This window comes from Orcinus orca, chromosome 12 (assembly GCF_937001465.1).
Source record: "Orcinus orca chromosome 12, mOrcOrc1.1, whole genome shotgun sequence".
Taxonomy (NCBI): Eukaryota; Metazoa; Chordata; class Mammalia; order Artiodactyla; family Delphinidae; genus Orcinus; species Orcinus orca.
This window is the reverse complement of record NC_064570.1, coordinates 14946233-14966094: the sequence shown is the minus strand read 5'-3', so window position 1 is coordinate 14966094 and position 19862 is coordinate 14946233. Positions and strand designations below refer to the sequence as shown.

Here is a 19862-nt window from a genome sequence, read left to right as displayed (position 1 = left end):
AAGCTTTTCTAAAATGCCCTATAATAATGTTTTATAGTTTCTCCATCACATTCATACATGTGACTTTTAAAAATTTATTCTTTTTTATGTTATTTTTGACTAGAGTAATTCTTCTATTTTTAAATTAGCCATTATTGTCATGTAGGAATGCTTTTAACTTTTATATGTTGATACTATATCCAACTAACTTTCTAAACTGTCCCATCAGTTCTAATAATGGTTTATAGATCCTTTTGGATTTTCTGTGTAGACGGTAGTGTCTGAAAATAAGGAGAATTTTTTGTCTTCCTTTACAGTTCTTCTACCCCTTATGTTTTTTTCTTGTCTTACTGCTTTGGGTAAGTCTTTCCATACAATGTTGATTAGATTTTGGCATTCTTATCTTTTTTCTGACATTAGCAGGAATGCTTTAACTGTTTACCATTAAGTATGATGTTTCTTCCAAGACTTAGACAGACACTTCTTTCTATTTTGCTAAGATTTTAGTGTGAATGAAAATTGAATTTTATTGAATACATAATCAGCCTGTAAGAAAATTAGCATATGATTTTTCTCCTATTCATAATGTGGCAAATTATATTAATAGGCCTTCTGATTTGAATCATATATACACTACTAGAATAAACCCTACCTGGCCATAATGTTTCATGTATTTATGCATAATGAGTTTGATTTGTATTTTATTAAGAACTTTTTAATGTATGTTCATAAATGACAGTAGTGTATAATTTCTTTCCTTGTACTGTCTTTTTTTAAGATACTTTTCTTATTTTAATGTTATCTGTTTTTTTAATTAAATTTATTTATTTATTTATTTTTGGCTGCGTTGGGTCTTCGTTGCTGCATGCAGGCTTCCTCTAGTTGCGGTGAGCGGGGGCTACTCTTCGTTGCGGTGCACAGGCTTCTCATCGCGGTGGCTTCTCTTGTTGCGGAGCATGGGCTGTAGGCATACGGGCTTCAGTAGCTGTGGCATACGGGCTCAGTAGTTGTGGCTCATGGGCTCTAGAGCACAGACTCAGTAGTTGTGGTGCATGGACTTAGTTGCTCCACGGCATGTGGGATCTTCCCGGACCAGGGCTTGAACCCGTGTTCCCTGCATTGGCAGGCGGATTCTTAACCACTGCACCACCAGAGAAGTCCCCCTTGTACTGTCTTTGTTCCGTTTTGACATATTACTAGATTCAAATTGTTATTTTACAAAATCTTCCAACGTGAACTGTTTTGGAATACAGTTGAGATTTCATTTTTGCTTTCCTTTTTATAGCCAAATCTTTCTCTCATAATCCCTTTAACAGCCTGGAAATTTAAGACTCTGGTTTGGTGTCTGGAAGAAATTCCCAAACGGTCAGGAAACAAGCTTTGTCCAAGAAACCACTTTCCCCATTTTAACTTGCCCCTAAACTCCCAAAACTTGTTTTTTTTTTTTTAACTGCATATGAAAGAAGAGATGTCAATTGTTTTTACACAGCATCCCTCTCTTGGAATACAGAAGAGTTATCTAAACAGTAATTTGAATCTTTCTTTAATGATGAAGAGTGAGGAAGCAGAGACCATTCCTCTATACTGGAGTCCTATTTTTAAATTATTTTTTAGCAAGTTAAAATCATAAGCTCTCTTCCTTCCTCAAAAGATGAGAGTAAAATTTTCCTTTTTCCTTCAACCCTTTCTCTTTATTCAGTTTACCTATGTTGAGTCACTACTGTGTTTGAAACCCTGGGCTAAGTCTAGTAGTATAAAGATGAATGACATCATTGTGTAGCAGAGGCAACAAGTCATATAATCAGGGAATGAACAAAATGCTTTGAGAACGCTGAGGAACAAGCAATTAATTTTGTCTGAGGGGCTAGTAAAAGTATCACAGAGCAAGTAACTTATGTCTTAAGAGAAAAACATTATTTGGGCCATGCTTTTTTTCTCCTTTGAAATGTAATTTAGAGAGCAAATCATGGGACGCATACAACAATAAGGCAGGGAAAGGTGGGGGCAGTTATCATTTCTTTTAATGCCTTTTCACACCACCAAAATGTCTTCAACTACTGCACAATGGTAGAAATATATTTTTACCTGCAGGCTTTCTTCCTGTAGACTTTTCAAGACCAGTGCTAATGTATCAGTGAAATTAATGGAACATTTAGTACTATTAACCTCACCCCATTTTCTATTCCCTCATGCATGTGTGCCTCTGGATGCAAGCAAGTTCAAATGCCAGCTGACCTAGTTGGGTGGGTGGGAAGAGGAAGTGGTGCTTAGAGTCTGTTGCACACTCGAAGGGGAGAGGCCCTTTTCCTGAATCTGGCTCAGTGTAAGGCAATAGAATCTTCAAGGTCGTATTACAATTCCTGACTTCAAGTCCACATCAGTGGTCAGAGAGAGTCTTACCTGGAATATGTTCTGTAAAAGAGAACTGTGTTTCCTCTAACTGCCCATCCAGACAAGGGACTTGAACTCAAGTAAGAAATCTTATCTTCTTTTTCATAATCCTACTCAAAAAGGAGGAGATATTTGGAACAGTTGCTCTGGGAAAAGGGAAAATACCCCAGGCCTGAAGGTAGAATGATTCTAATTTTAGCTTTGAGTACAAAACACAATCTGTGAGTCACTCCTTCCTGCTACTGTACTTGTAACGTTGTTCATTAGTTACACTGATGCAATGAGAAGCCTAGTCCCCGCCCCGTTAGGCTGTAACTCTAGAATGACAGTCTGTTTCTGGTCTTTATGGAGTCCCTGATCTCCCACATTTCATGGCCCCATCTGAGTTCCCGTAGTACATGATGTATTATTTTATGTTTAGTCGTCTTCCGTATCTCCCACACTCCCCGTTGTTCACCAAACACCAGGCAGTGGCTTCCTTTCTACACCTCACATAAGAACACACCATGTTCATTCTGTCCTTAGACTCACTATCAATTTCTTAAATGACTTTCTCTTCCAACCTTCCCCAAACTCAGATATCACCTCCTCAGAGAACATTCCATGACTGCCTCAATGCTCCTCCACCACCACCCAGCCTCAGTTGCTCTCTACCACATTGTCCTCTTTATTTCCTTCCTAACACAGTACAATATCTTATTCTGTTGGGTTTCTCTTGTTTTTAAGTAAAACCAATACTTTACTTTACATAAACATTCTTATTAAGCAATATTGTACTATGGTGTGTAAGTTTCTATTGGTAAAAGAACGAAATCTCATTTAGTTTCTTTTTTTTAAATTTTATGTTATTATAATAAGAGCACTTAACATGAGCTCTACCCTCTTAAATTTTTAAGTGTTCAATACGTTACTGTTAACTTAGCTACAATGTGGTACAGCAGGTTCAACCTGTTTAGCTGAAACTTTATGCCTGTTAATTAGCAACTCCTTCATTTACTCTTACCCCCAACCCCTGCTAACCACCATTCTACTGTCTGATTCTGTGAGTGTGACTCTTTTAGATTTCTCACATAAGTGGAATCATGTACCATTTGTCCTTGGGTGACTGGATTATTTCACTTAGCATAATGTCAGGGTTCTTCCATGTTGTCACAGAATTTCTTCCTTTTTAAGGCTAAATAATATTTCATTGTGTGTGTATATATATATATATATATATATACCACATTTTCTTTATTTATTCATCTTTATCCATTCACGGACATTTAGGTTATATCCACATTTTAGCTATTGTGGATACTTCTGCAATGAACATGGTAGTGCTGATATCTCTTCAAGATTTTGATTTCAATTTTTGTAGATAAATACCCCAAAGTTGGATTGCTGGATCATATGGTAGTTCTACTTTTAATTTTTTGGAGAACCTCCATACTGCTTTCCATAGTGGCTGCACCATTTTCCTATCAACAGTGTACAAGAGTTCCAATTCCTCACATCCTTGCCAACATTTGTTGTCTTTTGTTTGATATTGTGTTGTTTATTTCTTCAGTTATTAATACTTATCGCTCCTGATCAGAACATAAGCACCACAGGACAGAGCCTTTGTCCATGTTCTTTACCCCATCACCTCAGTGCCTATAGCAGTGCCTGACACACAAGGCTTTCAGTAATTACTATGTTGAATGGAGAACAAACAGGGTGGTTGGCCAACTGTATCAGGATGATTGCTCTGATGACAGAGCTTGAAAGAAATCCAACTACTTCCTCCTCGCTGTTTCTATTATTTTAGAAAAGGGTTGTAAAGGAAAGCGGACCAAATGATTCACACAAGGCCTTCCAGGTAGGCGGTACGAGGTTGAAGACACTGTGAGGCAGAGTCTAGCCCTCAGCTTTCTTGAGTCAATCAGGAAACAAATCTTTCAATAGATGTGTTTATCATAGAGTGTGGGACTGGGATTCAAAAGCCCTGATACTAACCCCAGCTATGCCATTAATTAGTAGCTGTATGACCTAAGGTAAGCCACCTCCCTTTTATGAGTCATGGTTTTCTCACCTTAAAATTAAGGGGTAGGACTGGAAGGCATCTGGGCTTCCTCCCAGCTCGGGTTGTTGAGCAATGAAGGCCGTTCACTTATAGGTGAGCCGTACTAGAGCCTGGGTGGGCCCCCTGAGACACTCCCTCCTACCAGGAGATTCAATCTGGAGATGAAATTAAAGCTGAAAGGGTAGCTTGATGCGTGTAACATAGAGAACACAGGGAGTTAAATATTGTCAAGGAGTATTTCTATTAAGCCTTGAGAAGTAACATGACGGATTCTGCTCAAAATTCTTCTGTGCTCAGAAAGAGGATTTATATTGAAAGACCTGGATACAAAACCTATATCCAGGGCACCCCATCCTCCAGTGACGGAAAACACTGGCCCAGATATGTTGCTTCCTTGGCTCTTCTTTTTCTTTGATCTTTTCTCTTCATCCAGTATTTAGATTCTAATGATTAGATTTCAACTGTCTTTAATTTAATCACACCCATCTTTCTATAAAAGATATTGATACCAATATCAGAACTATATTTAAACAAAACAAAAATAATCTTACAGATGGTATGTTTTTATAGGAATATTAGGAAAGAATGTTTGAAATCGGGACTATTCTGAAATCATGCACTGGTAAAGTTCCTTTCAGAGGACAAGATAGATGCATCAATGGACTTTAATGTAACAGGATATAGTATATAATGGTTTCAGACTCCAATAAACCTCTAAGAAACTACCATTTGTTGAGTTGCAGTGTCTTATCAAAGAAAGATATACACACTCACCTAAAAGGCTATTAAAATACTCCTCCCTTTTCCAGTGACATATTTGTGTGTACAACATGGTTGTACAAGAAAGGAAATGTAGTTATGGTACGCTCCAAGGCTGAGCTGAGAATAATATTTACATAGTCTTTAAAGTGTAAACTCTGGGGACTTCCCTGGTTGCACAGTGGTTAAGACTCCGCGCTCCCAATGCGGGGGGCCCACGTTCGATCCCTGGTCAGGGAACTAGATCCCCCATGCATGCCGCAACCAGGAGTTCACATGCCACAACCAAGGAGCCCACTGGCCTCAACTAAGGAGCATGCCTACTGCAACCGAGACCCAGTGCAACCAAATAAATAAAATAAATATTAAAAAAGTGTAAACTCTGACTTTTAATCTAATTAAATTTCATAACAGAGCTTGTTGAGAAGATGGGAGGAAAGGAAGCTGGGGAAATTACGGCGTAAATATCTAAAACAAAAAGAATGAAAATGCATTACCAGCATGTTTGGAAACAGGGGTACATACAACAGAAACAGCTAGGAGTTGAAAGTGTTTCTGGGGAGTGGCAGTCGAGAATGGGAAACGAAAAGCAAGAAAGTGTAGAACTATTTTTATCATAATTCCTGTAGAACTGTTTAACCTTTTATTAAATATGTAATACACAGCTAATTAAAATAAACATTTAACATATCAAAGTACATATCAGTCCAAGTTATATGGAGTGCAATTTGGAAACGTGTTAACATTTAAACTGAGAATGCCCGATGACCCAGCAATCCCATTTCTAGAATTGTATCCAGCCATGGGAGATCAGTTAAATTAACGACGCTACATCCACACGGTGAAATATTATGCAGTTAGTTACTTAAAATAATGAATCATTAAAAATAATATAGATTTTCATCTGAAGAAAGAGGTTTCCTCCCCTGGCATATCTTTCCTTTAGAGCAGTATCCCCATGTATAGTGTTATATTTGTCAGTGTGACTTTTCACTGAAGGTCTGACTCTTGCGGTGGATTCCAAGCTCCAAGAGACCAGGAACCATATCTCACTTGGCTCACTGCTGTGTTTGTTCTTAGTGCTTTGCACAGTATCTGGTACCTGGAAAGCTATTGGATGAATGAGTGAGTATGTGTGAGCATGCATACAGATGTTGACAAACTTCTAGAAGACTGAAACCGTTAGGTAGGGCTTATCTCTGGGTGGGAGAGTTACAGGTCAAACCTGTGTTTACACCCCTGTTCCACCACGACCTTGGGCAAGTCCCTTATCTAAGCCTTGGATATAATGACAAGAGGTCCTCAGTTATCCAATTAAATATGATATTTGTAAATGCCATATAAATGTTTAAACTTCTAAGTTATTTTAAATGTCCTCAACTCTCAGACCACAACCTAATACATTCTGGCTTTTATTTTTTTATTAGTGAACTTCTGCAAGACTTGGAAAACTGTGAAAATGATCCTGTGGCCATAGCAGAATGCTTTGTGTCCAAGGTAAGCAGGGTTCATCTCTCTGAGCCAAGCAAGACAGAGACAGAGCACACATTGTTTTCATTTTAAGGTTAAAATGACCATTGTGTTCCATATTGGCTGAGGTTCACCACTAATCTCTCTCACCCTGAGGGGTTTTTTTCTCCCCACTAGCTAGGGAAAAAAAAATACAAAACACAGTTCCCAGTAAGTTAGGAAATGCTAATAACTTAGTAGTTGTCCTAGAACTTGTATAGTAGCTAAATGATGTTACATATCTTTCCTAGGAAAAACTTTAAGCTTGGGAAGAGGAGAGTCCAGATTAGAGAAATGTTAGAAAAACAAGTACATATACAATACCACTAGACCAGTTACAAAAATCTGTTAGAATAGAAATAGTATTTATATATTTATGGCAGTAGCCTAGTCATTAGGGGGATAAAGAGAGCAGAATTAATCTCCTGCATCTTAAAAATGCACTCTAATTTCCCTACATTTTTCTTAAGTTGCACTGATGGTTTAGAAAAACACAAGGAAAGGATTTGAATTTTAAATCTTAAACGACAGTTTATATTCTGTACCCAGATAAGAGAGAGAATTCTGAAACTTACAAGGGAATCCTTTACAATAGCGGTCCCCAACCTTTTTGGCACCAGGAACCCGTTTCATGGAAGACAGTTTTTCCGCGGCGTTTGGAGGGGGGATGTCTCAGGCGGTGATGCGAGCAATGGGGAGCGATGGGCAGCGGCAGCTGAAGCTTCACTCGTTCTCCCGCCGCTCGCCTCCTGCTGTGCGGCCGGGTTCCTAACAGGCCGCGGACTGGTACTGCCCCGCAGCCCAAGGATTGGGCACCCCTGCTTGACAACATTACTTCCTCGACATACTACCTACTGTATATAGAATCTTACGTTCCTCTTAAAAATTCAACAGCTTTTGTTTAGAAAACCTCTAGCAGAAATTGTTTTTGCAGTAGAACTTCATGGGATTTTTGCAGTTGTGGTTTCAAATGTACAAAGGTTGAAGCAAAGTTCATGACTGTGCTTTGGGGTAGCTCAGAGTTAGCACCTCATTTAGAATCCTGGAGTCCAGTGTGAACTTGGAGATGTCCTCCCAGCCTGACTGGGCTCTGAGGTTGTTCCACGGGGTCATTTCTGATGATCCAATGGTTTTGAATCCAAACATAGCACTCTAGGTTCTACTCAAGTGTGGTTCCTTAAAGGCAGTGGATGGGCTTGTATATAAAACACTCCTGACTTTGTGGGTGCGAGTGTTTGTGCCCACACGCTTACACAGTTCTTTTCACAAGTGGCCTGTGTTATAGTGAATTCTCCTGCAGGGTGGGCATTTGGAAAAAAGAAGGAAAACGAAAGAGGAAGAAATGGGTAAAAAGATACGCTGAGGGGCTTCCCTGGTGGCGCAGTGGTTGAGAGTCCGCCTGCCGATGCAGGGGACACGGGTTCGTGCCCCGGTCCGGGAAGATCCCACATGCCGCGGAACGACTGGCCCGTGAGCCATGGCCGCTGAGCCTGCGCGTCCGGAGCCTGTGCTCCGCAGCGAGAGAGGCCGCAACAGTGAGAGGCCCGCGTACCGCTAAAAAAAAAAAAAAAAAAGATACGCTGAGTATATCAAAGAAGCTGTGTTACAATCACCATGGCACATAAACAACATAGAAGCTTTTGGAAACATTGGGGCTTTTACTGGTAACTGTAATCACACGTTGATTAAAGCTGGTCCGGCGTACGCTTAGCTCTGGCCTAATTATTCACATAAAAGTTTGTTGATGTGCCAGGTTGTCAGCTCCCAAATCTGATTTCTCATTGTGATATTGCCAAGTTTAATTAGAAGACTGATTATAGCGCTCCACGCTCTGGTGTGCGAGCCGGGAATCGCGAGGGAGTGTGGGGCCTGGCACAGCCTGCTTCTTACTCAGCACCCTGAAATTTGGAAGATGTTACACTTCTGACACACAGCCAGCTGCTCCCCTCTGGGGAGGAATGGAAAATCGCTTTAATTGAGAGGCCGTTAATGAAAGAGGTAAAGCTGGCGGCTGCCACCTGCTTTTATCTGAGTCACTGGGGCTTCCACAGAGAGTCATCTTTGACCTTGCTTTTGTGGTATGGAGAGGCGATGGCACGAGGAGAATACAGGACTTCTTACCTGCTGCTGCCCATAAAAGAGCAACAGGAGCTGTTGTTGTTGAAGCCATTCTCGCGAGGGATGGGAAAAGTCCTTACCAGGCAGACGGAGCTCTCTCCCAGCTCAGTGTTTCTCCGCTCTTAGGACTCTGGAAACACCTGGAACAGGTTTCCTTGGTCTCCTGCCTTCACCTCCACTCTCATTTCCATCCCTTATCATGACTGTCAGCCAGGCTGACCCTGGGAGGAATTTAGGAGGGAGACGAAGTTCATCTTCAGAGACCCAGCCTCCCCTTATCCTCTTCCTCTCCCCTGATGCGCGGCCCCCTCCCCACTGGAGCCTTTCTCTCTTCAGTGCCAGGCACCACCACCACTTACTGAAACGATCCTCAAGAAAGTGCTGGTGTCAGATATTGGTGTGATTGGAGTGCGTTCAAGTCAGTGTCACCTTACCCCTATGCTATGGACATAGTAAGCCTTTCTCATGGTGTCCTGTGAATAGTACCCAGGAATCAATGAGTGAGTGTGTGTGCGTGTTTTCTATACTCTGGTTATTCATTCAGTAAACATTCAGATCCCCTGTGTGTTCGATTGGCCAGCCGTGACTATCGTGTTTTGGTTTTTTCATAATTAAATGTCTCATTTTGACATCATCTCTAATTGCAACTTGAAAGAGTTGAATAACCAGAAGAAAATATCTATTTTTGTATCATTTCTTGTGTGTCATTGCCTTCTTTCTCCCTAAATACTTCTGAAAAGGACTTGTGTGCATATATCCTAAGAAATAGGTGTTTAGGGAATTAACTAACTAGGAGTTATTGACTTTTGTGTAAAGCCATTATTTGAATTTCCACAGAGCTTATAAATCTAAGATCCAATATGCATTTGCTTCTGTATTAAGAACATGTCAGTGATTTAAATCAAAACTGTCTAAGGTAGGAATAGAGCCATGATGTCACAAAATGCACAGCAATTCAGTTGTGCAGAAGCCTTGAGGCTTTATCAGGGTAGGTGTGTGTAGGTCACATAGATGATGTAATTTAAATATGTTTTCATTGAGGCCATGGTGTTTAAGTTTGGTATTCCATATGATCCTAAAAGTCCTTAACTTTGAGGAAATCAGCCTGATAATTGTTCAATCCCAGGATGAGGGCAGCAGGAGGCAGGAAAGGAGCAAGAAGCTGAAAGCCTGTGAGCAAACCCAGGGAAAGGCTCTAGCTTGGTGTTCATTTCCTAGAAGACCTTGGGCAAATCACTTTGCCCTTCTTATCGCTGGAGCCGGGCGGGACACTCCAGTGCCTTCAGGAGCTGAACAGGTGAACACAGTGCATGAATGGGCCCAGGTGGAGGCCGGAGCCATCGAGGTACTCCTGTCTCAGGGACAGAAATGTTACCTGAAACTGTAGGCCCAGGGCCAGTGGATCTAATGCTTTTTCAAGAGAAGCCAGAAATCAAGATATTTTTATCTTCTAACTTTTTGAATTTGGCAATTAATTTAGATTTTTTTTAAATACTATGCTTAAAATGTTGGCAGCCTACTAGGTTGGCAAGGCCGTGGGGAAACAGACACTCCTGTAATTGTGGGAAAACAAAATAGACCCTGCGGAGGAGAATTTGGCTATATCTAGCCAAATTACATGTGAATTCACCCTTTATTCTAGCAATCCTACTTCCAAAAATCTATTCCAAAGATATAGTGACAGAAACTCAACAAAGGTGATGCTATGCTTTGTAGTACTGATTGTTACAATTTATAAATCTATGCAGTATATAGAAATAAATATTTTATATAAGTATAGGTACATATGCATATATAAATATATGTATAGAACTATGTAATATATGGAAGGAACCCAAATGTCCACAAAACAAAAAGCTGGTTGAATAAACTATGGTATATCCACGTAATAGAATAGTACAAAGCAGTAAAAGCAAGTCAAGAATATCTCTGTATACTACTAGAAAGGGGATGGGGTGGGGAGTATAGCACTGCTGTTCTCGGAGTGTGGTCTCTGGGCCAGCAGCAGCAGCATCATACAGGAGCTTGTTAGAAAGCAGATTCTCAGGCCCCACCCAAACCTACTAAAGCAGAAACTCTAGGGGTGCAACCCAGTAATCTGTGTTTTAATAAGCCCTCGAGGTAATTCTAATACTCAAGTTTGAGAATCACGGGCGTAGCTTGTTTTTATTTATTCAGAAATAGGGGAGGTTATACCTATATGTAAATGTGTATGTTTAAAAAAAATTTTTAAGGATAAACTGTAAGATTAAAAATTGGTTCCTGATGGGGAAGGGAGGGAATAGTCTAGAATGGGAAAGATTAGAAGCCAGACATCTTTAAATGTACATTTCCTTGGAGAGCTGACTTTGAAACCGTATATCTATTTTACATAGTTGTAAACCAAAGTTAAAGTTTAAAACAGTCTTCAAAGCACAGGGAGATCAGCTGGGTATTTTGTGACCACCTAGAGGGGTGGGATAGGGAGGGAGGGAGGGAGTCGCAAGAGGGAAGAGATATGGGAACATATGTATATGTATAACTGATTCACTTTGTTATAAAGCAGAAACTAACACACCATTGTAAAGCAATTATACTCCAATAAAGATGTTAAAAAAATTAAATTAAAAATAAAATAAATTAAAAAAAATTTTTTTTAATTGAAAGCAAAATGAAACAATGAGTCTAACTGCATATCCAGTTTGTGGCATGACCACACAGAGGAAATTCCAATCAATTGAAAAACATGCTATGGACAAAATACAACAAATGCATCCCTAACTGTTTTCAGTAATGATATCATATATAATGGTGTTGGTATTGTTATTCTGGAATTATTGTGTATACTGTGGGATAAAGCAAATGAATATTTACATTTGTGTCACTGAGAACTGGAATTGGCAAGAGAAAGAAAATACAGAATTAGAATGAGGCTAATTAAAAACACTGTAGTCCTGAATCTGAATTACAAGAATTAGTATGAACTAAGTATGTATTTTGGCTTTACAAAAACACCATATTCCTAGCTTTGTCCACTGAAAAGGCCTAGGAATACTAATTAACCTAGTAGCAAGAGCATCCCTAAAACTCAGATTGTGGTTTCCACATACTACTTCCTACCTAAAGGAATCAGGACTCTGTGAAGAATGAGTGTAGGGAAGTAGATATACAAGATAGTCTGGAACATCTTGTCACATCAGAAAACAAGGAAGCAGCTGGAGGCCGTAGGTCACGAATACTCAAGAAGAGGCTCCTACTGGGCAAAGATGGGATCATCTGAGCATCAGTAAAGATAACTAACTGAAAACAACTGAAAATCGTGAAATATGTTTATATTCATGAAATCACAGTGATATTAAAAAAAAAAACCCAAGCCCTTTGCAGGATGTTAGAGAACCGAGGGATTATTTTGAAAATCAAGGAAAAGAATCAAGCATTTATCCTGCCTTTCCCATACAAACCACAAACTGCAGGGTAACCAGTCTAAGGCAGTTCCTTTTTTGGAAAGATTTTGGCTAATAAATGAAGCCAGAATAGTAGACTAGAAATATCACCATGTTGTAACCCCTCATGAATTAACAGATCTAAGCAATAATTACCAATGTTTATTTTTTAAAATAAATTTATTTTATTTATTTATTTTTGGCTGCATTGGGTCTTCGTTTTTGCATGCAGGCTTTCTCTAGTTGCGGCGAGCGGGGGCTGCTCTTCGTTGTGGCACGCGGGCTTCTCATTGTGGTGGCTTCTCATTGCAGAGTATGGGCTCTAGGTGCGTGGGCTCAGTAGTTGTGGCTCGCGGGCTCTAAAGCGCAGGCTCAGTAGTTGTGGCGCCCGGGCTTAGCCGCTCTGCAGCGTGTGGGATCCTCCCGGACCAGGGCTCGAACCCGTGTCCCCTGCATTGGCAGGCAGACTCTTAACCACTGCACCATCAGGGAAGCCCACCAATGGTTATTAACATCACAGAAAGAGAGAACCAGACATCATATGCCTCCCGATTTAAGTGTAGTCTAACCTGTGATGTACTCGGGCCAAATTATGAAACCTAAATCTGATCAAACCTCTTCTAAACCACAAAGAGGAGGACAGGGGACACAGTAAAGGAAGCCATAGGGATGTGATCAGCAAACTGAGACTGTGGGAGACTCTGCAGGACAAGCCATCTGGTTTTTCTTCAACTTAATTGCAAGGGGAAAATAAGAGGGGGAATTTATAGATTAGAAGGGACTTAAGAGCTATCAACAATATCAAGTTGCTGTGTGTGGGTGTTATTTGGATTCCAAAGCAAACAGCAAACTATAATTTAAAAAAAGAAAATAGGAATACTGATGACAAACCCTCATGATGGTATGGAGTTATTTATTTATTTTACATTTTATTGAAGTATAGTTGATTTGTAATGTTGTGTTTAATTTCTGCTGTACAGCAAAGTGACTCAGTTATACATATATCTGTTCTTTTCATCTTCTTTTCCATTATGGTTTAACACAAGATATTGAATATTTAGTTCCCTGTGCTATACAGCAGGACCTTTTTCTTTATCTATCCTATATGTAATAGTTTGCATCTGCTAATCCCAGCCTCTCAGTCCTTCCCGTGGAATTATGTAAATATGATAATAGCATTGCGGTGGTGCTTCTTTTTAAAAGTCCTCCTATTAAAGATATATACTTTTTTTCCCTAAACATCTTTATTGGAGTATAATTGTTTTACAATGGTGTGTTAGTTTCTGCTGTATAACGAAGTGAATCAGCTATATGTATACATATATCCCCACATCCCCTCCCTCTTGTGTCTCCCTCCCACCCTCCCTATCCCATCCCTCTAGGTGGTCACAAAGCACCGAGCTGATCTCCCTGTGCTATGCGGCTGCTTCCCACTAGCCATCTATTTTACAGTTGGTAGTGTATATATGTCCATGCCACTCTCTCACTTCGTCCCAGCTTACCCTTTCCCCTCCCCGTGTCCTCAAGTCCATTCTCTATGTCTGTGTCTTTATTCCTGTCCTGCCCCTAGGTTCTTCATGCCCTTTTTTTTTTTTTTTTTTTTTTTTGTATAAGTGAAATGATATTATGTCTAGAATTTGTTGATGAGGAAACCTGGAATATGATCATAGCAAAAGGCAAGAAGCCCCCATTAGTTAGCCAAATATTTAAGCATTTGAGGCATTGCTGCCACGCTGGACGCATACAGGTGAGTAGACTTGTATCCTGCTCTGAAAAAAATTTCAGCTTCATAGGAGAGATGGGGATTCAGTAGTTCAACAGACATTATGTGCCAGATGAACACAGTAGGGCCCCTGTTGCAGGAACACAGCGTAGAGTGGCAGACAGACAGACATGCAGAAAATGTCATTATCGTTTGGCAAACGCTGCAAGATGGGCTGGTACTGGGTGTTGTGAGGTCCCAAGTAGGAGCAGTGGGCTCAGCCCAAGGACTCAGGAAGTCCCCTTAGAGGAAATAAAGCCTCAGTTCAATGTCAAGTGGCGCCTGGTAGCTACCCGATGAAAAATGTGGGAAAGACAGTGGGCAGAGAGAACTGCACACACAGGGCTTGAAAGTGTGCAGCGGCTCTCTTGTGCCCTGCACATGCCTCCAACATGTTCTGACCACGTGATATTTAAATTTTCTACCTATATTTCTCTCTCACACTGCAAATCCCCCAGAGGACCATGAGCATCTGGGGGCAGAAACCCTACTGTCTTCCTCTTCCTATTTGCCCTCAGATCCAGCTAAACAGCGGATGCTCAGTAAGTGTTTAATGAACTCAGATGAGTTCAAGTGCACATGGATTCTAGGTATAACCCAAGGTAGATAAAAAGGCATGGATGAGGGCTTCCCTGGTGGCGCAGTGGTTGAGAGTCCGCCTGCCGATGCAGGGGACACGGGTTCGTGCCCCGGTCCGGGAAGATCCCATATGCCGTGGAGCGGCTGGGCCCGTGAGCCATGGCCACTGAGCCTGCGCATCCGGAGCCTGTGCTCCGCAACGGGAGAGGCCACAGCAGTGAGAGGCCCACGTACCGCAAAAAAAAAAAAAAAAAAGGCGTGGATGATTGCCACAGGGGCTCAGGAGACAGGCCAGTGTGGTTACAGGAACAAATTTAAAGGTATGAATGATATATCTTTTCTTTGTAATTGATTGTTGTTGTCTCTGCTTTTTTTGCCCATAAAATTTCTTTTGTTTCCTTGCAGAGTGAAGAGTTCCACATTTACACCCAGTATTGCACTAACTATCCGAGGTACGCCTTGTGAATGTGCAGGAGTATCTTCATATTGTTTTAAGTCAGTCTGTGCAGTGTAAGTTGTCGGTAGGCGTTATGTGCCTGGCACTGCGCTGAGTACTGTGGGGAAACTGCAAACATGCTGAGAACGGACCACAGGGTACCCAGATACTGATTCATTCAGGCTTAGGGACTCCCCAGCAGAGCCAGCACAGGGAAAAATTGTGAAAGACCTTAAAGGAGACCAAAAAGATTGTTAGGTTTCCCTCAGTGGAAAACTAAGTAAACCAATTGTGTTTGGCTAGAAGTCTTATCTATTAACCCTTTTGTATATGTGCCATGTTTTAAAGAATCTGGGATGCACTGCTAGTGAGTTTATATAATCTAGCTGGGGATAAAATATGTTATATTTTTGCCATATAAATTTTAGGAACTGCATAAGTTTTATGGAGTTCAGAGAAAGGAAAAAACATGATAAGCTTATGTGAGAAAAGAGGACTCATCATCCCACCCGGATCATTGCTTCAGTTTTGCTCACACTGGGGGTGTCGGCAAGAGGACAGTTTAGGGAGCAGCCTCTGGCCAATATAGTGACCATTTCAGTAAGGGAGTCAGGCCTAAGACCACAGCTCACACTGTAGGAAAGTCTTTTTTCTGCAAAAGACATTTATTGAGCACTTATTGATTTCTAGGTACTACGCTCAATCCTGCAAATACAAAATGTGGTTGAATTTAGTTTTCCCAGGAATCTAGAGATATTGAGGGATTAAAGAAAAGCAGAAAACAGAGAACACACTGACAGCACAGGGGCTGGCCCCTGATAGGTCCTCAGCAAGTGCTACCTCCTCATCATCCCTGCCCCATCCCCACTGCGTGGATGAAATCATTGAGCCTCCAACAGGTTTATTGATTTTACAAGGGTCACATAGCTGATAAGTGACCAAATCTGGCTGGGATTTGAACCAAAGTTGGTCCAGCCTCAAACCTCATGCTACTACATCCTTGTAAATTTTCTGAAGCTTTGTGATTCCCCTCACCCCATACCTTTCTACTGTCTGTTTGCCCACGTGACTAGCAGGACTTGAGTTGTTATGTTAGGGATGGACCGGGAAGAGAGCTCGGGGGATTTTATCTACTCTGTAGCCAGTCTTGGTAGAGGCATGTCCCTAAGGATAAAGTGGGTGGTGGGGTCCACCTAGAAGAGAAGCCAGTAGACTGAGCCCCTTGTGTCACTGTGTTCAGGAAGAACAAGCGGGTCATTCCTGCTCCGGGGCGGCCCTGGAAAGCCAGTGTGGATTAAAAGACATGAAGGCAGAGGCTCAGGCTTACTGATGGCAAAATACTTTCCATTGGAGGATTTTCATCTCCTCCTCTAAATATAGGTCAGGATATCATGCTATGGTGATTTATTTGGTTGGGGGTCAAGCATGCTTTTCTCAGGTTTCCCTAAAAACAAAACAAAACAACACCCCACATGCAGATTAGTACATTTATTCATATCCTTATCTGTAGACCTACCCACAGTTTACACAGTTTCACTTAAGCAATGTTGTTTCCACCTCTCTCCTGAAGATATCAGGAAATTGTAGGATGCCCCAACTAAAGCTATGGTCCTTATGCTAAAAGCCAGCGTTGCACCACACCCTCATGCAGAGAAATCAAAGAATCAGCCCTCAACTTCTCCACAACACTTCCTCCTGTGGGAAAGGAAAAAACATTCCAACTCTGAAGAATCAACAAAATTCTGGACCCAATTATCAGGATCTAAGATGCTAGAGGGGCTTATTTGGAGGATTATGTCTGTGTAAATTTCATTATAAACATGTCATTTGAAGAAATATCTTCTGAATGTGCAATTTTGGAAGTTTATGTTAAGAAGAATTTTCTGACAGTAATAAGAACAGAGGGCACAGAACGAAGGCAGCTTTTATAAACTACACTGCTTCAGGGTCAGGGGATAGGCACAGTCATTTGTGCAGGACATTTCTGAGAGCCTGTCCTTCGGAGGGCACAAGTCCAAGCTTGGTGTACACTGGCAGGAAATAGGAACGAATATCCCTTGCCTTCTAGCAGTTTATATTGTTTTGAGAGTCGGAACTGAACCAAATGCAATAGTGGAACAGCCGTTAGGAAAGATCAAATCAATGAATAAAAGTCAATGTAGTACCAACTCAGTCATATGTAATAGAAGCTAAAGATGCATGAGATAGAGGAGGAGTAAGTCCCAGCGAGGAGAAATCAGGACAGTTTCCAGGAGGAAGTGTTTTTTACCTTGGGTCTGACTTTGAAGAAGGAAAGAAACGTGTTAGCAGGGAACTGCTCCCCAGGCCCTCTCAGTGAAGCGGGCACATCAGGTTCTTGCCCAATTGTGTGGTTTTCATATCCATAGAAAAAGATTTCTTCCTGTCCCCTTGCCTCCCATCAATTTGCTCTCTGAGGCCCGAGATTTCCCTCCCCCGTCTTCACAAGCCATGAGCGCCAGGTGTTTCAGCCCATCTGACAACGCGTCTTTCCCCTTCGGATCCAGGCTGGTGATATTAAATGTCGCCTGCACACCTTGACAGATGTCTTTCTTCATACCAGTCATGCCCCAGTGACTTTGCTGGGAAGAGGCACAAGCCCTCCCTCCTGTCCCCAGGGAGGAGCACAGACCCGCTCAGGTCATTGTTCTCGGATGTCTCCCCGTGGCCTGAATCCGGAGTTCAGTGCGCTCAGGATTTCTTGCAGGTGTCTTACCCTTGGGCAAGAACTCAAAACTTCAGATGGTTAGAAGGCCAGTGGGCAGCTGATTCTGACTCTAAAGAACCTTAGAAAAGTCCCTAGGTTACGTGATGAAGAATAGTTTTGAAATCTTAAGGGAAAAATAAAACCATTTGAACAGAGATATTTCTCCAAGCAATCAGGCACGAAAGGGATTCTGATCGCTTAATTAGGAGACCTCCATCCGTGTCACTTCCTTCCAAGGAGTTTTATTTTGTTGTTTGGCTCTGTTTTTCTAAATTAATTCTGAAAACATATTACTGAGTTGGGGAGAAAGGGGCTGAAATTACTTCCACCTGCTTCCTTCTAAGTCATGAGACCATAAGATTTTAATTTACGTGTGTATGTGCAACTATACAAGCCCACCAGCTTGCTTTATGTATAAGATATGAGCATTGTTTCAACCATCCGTCTAGGATGTTTGGGGGCCGTACTTATTGGGGAGCTGAGGTGGAGGAAGAATTCTGACCTACTTTTCTAATACGCTCTGTAAGGCACGCTCCTTGAGGACCAAGGTTATCCAACTGTTTCAAAAGCTGAATTTAGAATGAGGCGAGTCACTTGGCGGTGGAAAGAAGGATCTGTTCAGAGATTCTCAAAGGAAAGTTCCTCGGGGGATGGGGTCTCCAAAGACCTGCACATAATGTCATGCACTTTGTGCATTTATTTAAAGGCAACCGGCAGAGGGGGTGGCAAACGTCCGGCGCGGGGCTGGACTACTGGGAAGAAGGCACTCCTTTTGTTTAGTACAAAGGTGCCCACTCTTTGCAATCTAACTTGAAAACTGAATACAGATGTGTATTTGAGCACTGCACAAAGATGCCAAGACGGGACATAATTAGGGGCTAACGTCCAATTTAAATCCCCTTTGCAAACCCTGTGTCCTGGCAGGGGCAGCATCTCCCTGGAGGAAGGAGCTTCCTGCTTAGATGCCATGTGTCCATGTTTTACTACCTTCTTATAGTGTCTTTTTCAAATTCACCCACCCAGAGGGACACCTTTTCTTAACCTGCCCAGAAGCATTCTAGCTTCTCTAGCTCTTACCTGTTTTAAGGTATCAGCACACTCCAGCATTTAAAACTTGAATGCTCGTGTCAAGCGTTACAATTTAGATTTTAAAATATTTCTTCTTCTTGCAGATCCGTGGCTGTGCTAACAGAGTGCATGAGGAACAAGATGCTGGCCAAATTCTTCAGGGAACGTCAGGAAACTTTGAAACACTCACTGCCTCTGGGGTCCTATCTCTTGAAACCAGTTCAGCGGATTCTCAAGTATCATCTCCTTTTGCATGTAAGTTTCTGCCTGCGCTTGAAGGACTTTCTAGGGGATGGGGATTTTGTGCGTATATGTTAAGTTTAGGAGAAAAAAAAATCAGAAAAAGCTGTAGACATATGGAAACATTTTCCACACTCATACTTTACAACTGACTAATCTGCTTTGAGGAATTAGAGATATTTATATTCTAGGCCTGCAACCTCATTGACAACAGCCAAGTCAAAAGATTCATTTTGGCTCTGATGGTGATAGGGCTTAGGAGTGACAGTTTCAGGCAGGGAGCTATCATTCATGAACAACAGATCTTTTTGTTAGGTTTTATTTTATTTCCATGAGCCCGGATTCAGTAGGCAGTTGGGAGGGAGAGCTGTTTGTCATAGATTGGCTTGTGTAGGGGCAACGAGAAGGGGCTGAAAGGGGAGAAGACAGATGAGCAGCGTGATGAATGATCTTCGAGCTGGGCCTCCCATCACTTCAGGGTCTGTTTTCTTTATATCATTTCCCATTATTTGTACAAAATTCAAGGAGACCTTAGAAACAAAAGTAGACATGGCTCTCATACATTCTCATTTCTTATCTTCTAAGGAAGCTGATAAAAACGGGAAATAGTGTTCTTGAAAGTAATTTCATTCTATAAGTAGGATTGATTGCCTTTGCAACTTGAGAAAGACAGGATAGCAGAGAGGTTGGGAGCAGGGCTCTGGGGCAAGACTGCCTGGGTTCAAATCCTGTACATTTCCCACGTTCGTGGTGCCTCGCAGGCAGTCAATAAAAATGAGCTATTATTTTTATTTTATTATTTTTAATACTGCATTAAAAATCTTTTTTAA

General features: G+C 41.4%; 1 protein-coding gene and 1 long non-coding RNA gene across 13 annotated transcripts in view; one reads left to right on the top strand and one right to left on the bottom strand.

The window, feature by feature from the left end:
- The window catches only part of LOC125960615 (uncharacterized), a 292168-nt gene that overhangs the window by 74722 nt on the left and 197584 nt on the right, over window positions 1–19862 (bottom strand). The window lies entirely within an intron of this gene.
- Window positions 1–19862, top strand: part of PLEKHG1 (pleckstrin homology and RhoGEF domain containing G1) — a 223568-nt gene that overhangs the window by 170220 nt on the left and 33486 nt on the right. For all 12 annotated transcript variants that reach the window (XM_012536513.3, XM_033404918.2, XM_033404921.2 and 9 more), the window contains 3 exons: window positions 6601–6670; window positions 14969–15015; window positions 18897–19047. In XM_012536513.3, the coding sequence (XP_012391967.1) occupies window positions 6601–6670; window positions 14969–15015; window positions 18897–19047 (268 nt within the window). The remainder of the gene's footprint in view (window positions 1–6600; window positions 6671–14968; window positions 15016–18896; window positions 19048–19862) is intronic.